At 40.2% G+C, this 5,363-nt stretch overlaps 1 protein-coding gene across 1 annotated transcript; it reads left to right on the top strand.

Annotated features, from left to right (window-relative positions):
* Window positions 1–244: 244 nt before the first annotated feature.
* LOC128755829 (beta-1,4-galactosyltransferase 2-like) lies at window positions 245–4,834 on the top strand. Its single transcript, XM_053859861.1, has 2 exons — window positions 245–886; window positions 3,766–4,834. Exons 1-2 carry the CDS (start codon window positions 323–325, stop codon window positions 4,432–4,434), a joined length of 1,233 nt encoding a protein of 410 aa, XP_053715836.1. The 5' UTR covers window positions 245–322; the 3' UTR covers window positions 4,435–4,834.
* The last annotated feature ends 529 nt before the right edge of the window (window positions 4,835–5,363 follow it).

Below are 5,363 nucleotides of genomic sequence, written 5' to 3'. Positions count from 1 at the left end.
TTCAGATCGCAGCTTTCATCGTGGTCATGTGAATTTTTATGAAGTAATGAATTTAGAGCAAAAAGAATCAGCTGGTTGTTCTGACTCGGTGGTAACCAAAACATGCATCAGTACAGCCTTTACCTGCCATCAATTATTAACCGCGGGTGTGAGGTTGGACCTGATCAGCTGACACGAATGAGGAAGCGGGTAATAGAAAAACCTGTTTGCTTGCTCTTGAGTATCCAAACACGTTTGACTTGCAAAGAGTAATGCAGACGGCAGAGTTTCATCGGGGCGGCTGAATTACAGCGTGCAGTCGAGCCACAGGCAGGGAGGAAGCATGAAGAAGAGTTTTAAAGTATTATCACTTTTTACCTTGATATGTTTAGGGTGCTACATAGTGGTCTTGTACTTTAGCAATGACAGCTCTTTATCGAACAAACATGTTGCAAGGGAAGGATACGACAAGCTCTCTCAGATCATTGGTGAACGCCTGAATCGGATGTGGGCAAAAGATAAAGAAGAGAAGGAGAAGGAGAAGGAGAAGGAGAAGCAACAGCACGAGGGGCAAGAGGAGGCGAAGCCACCACAGGAGCCAGAGCAGGAGGTGAAGCAAGAAAAAGAGAAACCAGAGGAGCAGAACAATGAGCAAAAGGAACCGAAGGAGACATTGACGGAACAGACTGAGAAGCAAGAGGAGCCAAAGGAGAAGGAACAGAAGACAAAGAAAACTGTCAACAAACCAACTCTACCACCTTGTCCCGACGTCCCGCCAAGTCTTGTGGGACCGATCGCTGTGGACTTTTCTGTCCCAAGAGTATTGGAAGAGATGGGAAAGTATGTCAGCGATGCAGTGAAAGAAGGGGGACGTTACAAGCCAGAACACTGCTCCCCTAGGCAGAAGGTGGGTTAACAGATGAATGAGTGAACTACCAGATAAACATAGTCCATTTTAGCTCATGAGGAACATGAACATGTTAAAATGTGTTGAAGCTCAGACTCAAGGTGCATTTGTAGCCCTACATCACACATCATTTAGCTTGAACAGTCATAAAATTGTGGTCCACCAGTGAACACCAAAAAACACAAGACATCGGATACATTTTTGACAAGCTTGTATGTCGTGTTAGCCAAAACTAGCAGGGTTTTATGATAAGAATTTCAGAATAAGAGAACTCTTATGTGAATATGCTTCAAACTATAAAGTCAATTCTATTGTTACGTGGTAGCGAGATGCTAGGTGCCCTCCAGAACAGGTTGGACACCCCTCTTATAACAATGCAATGGTGGGACTATCTTAAAATGTGTACCAACTTACTCATACACAGAGCATCCATGGCAGTTCAGGACCATCATATTCATTCCAGAAGCCTTCTGGAATAAACGTGGAATCCAGTCCAAACTGGACGGTTAATCCATACTCTGTTTGAGGGCTTCAACGTGAAAAAGTCAGCTTAACTGTAAAAAAATCTGCATCAACTGATGAACTGAGACCTGTTTTCCGCCATCAAACCCTAAAACTAATTCCGAATATACACTATCTTGAAACCGTGTCATCAACTCCATTCAAGAGGCTTTTTCAAACATTTTGAAGAGGCCCTCGGGAACAACGGCGAACCATTTTCAAACCAGTTCTCTCAATCCTAAGTACACACCACGTTGACAGTCTATTAGTGCTAAAAACAAACATGGCATTTCTGTCGTCAGCTAACAATTTGATCATATGACCTGTGTAATTGTACGTCATATTTGTTCTTAACCGTTTGCTGCACATTTTACAGGGACACATAAGCCTTGAACAAAGTTGTGCTTAATGAACCCTATAGGTCACAGAATGCAAAGCTAAATAGAAGGTGTTAGTGGCAGGCACTCCCTCACTGAACGAGTCAAGGCAGACTGTGATGTCAGTCTTTTCAGTCTTGGATGATAAATCTGGAACGCTCATTTCTGTGTGAGCCAAAACACACAAATCATCCTCCTCCGGTTTCCACTAAAAGCAGAAATGTAATTTGTAAAAATAATATGTAAAAGTAGGACAAGCAACTACCTACCTTCATTACGCACAAAATAAATCACGAGACAAAATAAAATGACAAAACAAACCAACAAACATGGCCGAGGTTGAAATGAATGAAACCCCAATAAACTGGTTTACCAACTTGCCTCAAACTAAATAACATATACACTCAACTGTAGCTCAAGAATTTCACTGTCCACACACGACTCTGCTTAAAATTGCTGTGTTGCATTTTCAACCGTTCAAAATCAAAATCTGTATTTTGTGTTCATTAACATATAGTTTTTTTAAATGAATATTTACCACAACCATTCATTTCTAATATTTCTATTGGTTTGAAATCTTACAATTGCATATGCATGAACTGGGGTAGATGCTTCACAGCAATAAGAGGGACACAAAACTGCTCCGCCTTTCGCGTTTTGCACTGTCACATGGCATCTATCTAAAATCAAAACCTGCTATTGGTTATTGTTGCTACGCTGGGCCCAAAACATTTGAGAAGAAACATGGAGGACGTATCCATATTTCAGCAAAAGAAGTCGCCTTCTTCTTCCAGAAAAAGAAAGGAGCAAAAGGCCAGGGTCAAAACAAGACGACAGACTGATACCACTTGTCTGACATTTCATTTCAATTCAGGAATACTGCTTTTTTAGTATTTATTGGGGTGTCTAAGCAGAAAGAAATGAAAACAAAAAACAGATGCCACAGACCGTAGTCACTTTTTGGCAGACATCACTTTTTGGCACAAGACTGGCAGTTACCTCTGTGACGCATGAGGCAGCGCACCATATAATTTGTTGAAAACATGTCATGAACTTGACATTCACTGATCTCCAAGTCAATCTCTGATGAGCGAAGAGAGACGGCCTGCTTTGTCTTCAGCTTATCTATCGCGAGTGACATTGCTATGTGAAACAGCAAAACATTTTTTATGGAGATATAATGTACTAGTCGATAAATCCTGAGGCTAAAAATAGCATTTAGCATGTCACCAAAATATTAATTTAACTCAAGACATCTGTAAATAAAATTTTGTTTTGATTTCCTCCACAGATGATGTGATAGTTAGAATTTATGTCTGCTGTACTGTTATCGAAATCATGCAAAAATAGAATGGATTTTATTTTGCAGGAAATGTTGAATTACATTTTGGTGGTATTGCAGGCTGCCATCTGAATAACTTTGATGTGCCATTTAAATGGAAGATTTATAACACGTACACAGTCAAAAAAGCTGATAGTCAGTCATCTTTCTTTAGGTTGCTTGACAAACAATGAAATACAAATAGATAAAATGTCTGATGACAATGAAATTGTACTTGTATATTAAGCTACTATGTAATAAAATGCCAAATCCGTGATAAATTTGTGCGTAAACAGCAACTCTTTTTTTAAATTTCTTGAACAAAATGTTATACAAGAGACAAGTCCAACCAGGGGAATTTCTCTTTCATCTGAGATTCATGTTCATATTTCCGCCCCGCAGGCACTCTCACCTATTTTTTTTAGTTGTGGTTTGTCACTTGTTAAATACAACATTAACACAGCTTGACAGGATCCTGTGAGTCAAATCGAAACACGACCAAAGAGCGAATAAGTGGCTAACCATTTAAGTTTTAGGCCGAAACCTGAAGTACATACATTTTATGTTTTGATCTTCAGAAAATATTATTAGTACTAGCAAAAAAATATACTGTTTGGAGAGTGTTTCAATGGAAATATAACAAAAACAATGAAATAATAACCAGTGCATTATGTCAATAGGTGGCAATCGTCATCCCGTTCCGTCATCGGGAGCAGCACCTGGCTCACTGGCTCTACTACCTCCATCCAATCCTGATGCGACAGCAGATAGACTATGGCGTCTATGTCATCCACCAGGCTGGAGAAGGCATTTTCAACAGAGCTAAGCTGATGAACGTCGGCTACATGGAGGCTCTGAAGGAGTACGACTATAACTGCTTTGTATTTTCGGATGTGGACCTGGTACCGCTCGACGACAGGAACCTCTACAGGTGTTATGATGAACCAAGACACCTGGCTGTGGCTATGGACAAATTCAACTTCAGGTTGCCCTACAACACTTATTTCGGAGGGGTGTCTTCATTGTCCAAAGAGCAATTCCTGAAGATTAACGGCTTCTCGAACACCTACTGGGGGTGGGGAGGTGAGGATGATGACATCTATAAGAGGATCATCTTCAAAAAGCTGTCTATCTCTCGACCCAACATGATGATTGGAAAATACAAAATGGTGAGACACAACAGAGATCCGCACAATGAAAGCAATCCGAAGAATCCTGACAAACTAAGACAGACTCTGTGGACCATGGACCAGGATGGGATCAGTAACCTTGAATATTTGGTGATGAACACAGTCAAAGAACGCCTATATACTATGATCACTGTGAATATTAAAGCACCTACAGGTTGAATGAATTCGGTGGAGCGAATGTAACAGTGAGGTTTAGAAAGGTAACTTGTGTACCATTTCGGTGGTATACTACCACCTTCCTTATGGTCTCTTTTTATGGTGCAGGCATCACGGGTCAGGGTACTTTTTTAGTGGACTTTAATCACGTCTGCGTTTTTATACCTTAATAATGGCAACATCCCATCATTTCTGTGATATTTCTGATGTTACTGAGAATGACAATCACCCAGCTTTGACGTGGGGTTTGGCTGTTTTTGCGTTGAGGTTGAATGGATGATGAAAATGTTTCACCTTTTAAAAGAGTCAATTGTTTTTGATACACATGCTGCCTTTTAGACAATGGATTAAACACTGTATTTATGCTGGTCACTTGTTTGCTGTCAAACATTAATGTCATTAAACACACTGAACTAGAAAACATGTTTGGATTCGAAAGAGCCTGATCTTTACACCAAAATACTTTACTTGGTTTATCAAGTATAAACATCCGTGGTCGTCTTGGTGAAGGAAAAAAGTATTCTCAGGTGTCTATATTCATTTATGCACACATATACGTGTGATACAAAATGGCGTGTAACCAGTTTGATACACACTTCTGCTATGACAAAGCTGCTTTAATTATATGTAATTATTAAGTATGTTCGTTGGCTGATGTCTTTGAAGATGCCACACATACTGATCTCTGCGGTCGATCACTTCTGTGACATTCCTTTTGATATATGTTCTAAAAGCCCCATGCAAAACATGAGATAATGCCACGTTCAATTCACAAACGAATCTCTTCCTGTGGTGTGAAACCATTCTATTCCACTAGAGGACGCTTGTGCACCGTTTAATTCAAAGCCCTTTCAGCGTAACCAGCTGTAGTTTAATGCCTTCACGACTGACAGACACTTCTCTGTTATACAGCATTTCCACTGGCTGCTCTG

Source organism: Synchiropus splendidus, chromosome 3 (genome assembly GCF_027744825.2).
Source record: "Synchiropus splendidus isolate RoL2022-P1 chromosome 3, RoL_Sspl_1.0, whole genome shotgun sequence".
NCBI classification, from domain to species: Eukaryota; Metazoa; Chordata; class Actinopteri; order Syngnathiformes; family Callionymidae; genus Synchiropus; species Synchiropus splendidus.
This window is presented reverse-complemented; position numbering and strand designations above follow the sequence as displayed.

Coding starts and splice junctions, on each gene's coding strand:
- LOC128755829 (XM_053859861.1), top strand. CDS start 323: ATGAAGAAGAGTTTTAAAGTATTATCACTTTTTACCTTGATATGTTTA. Junction 887..3,765: donor ACTGCTCCCCTAGGCAGAAG/GTGGGTTAACAG, acceptor TTATGTCAATAG/GTGGCAATCGTCATCCCGTT.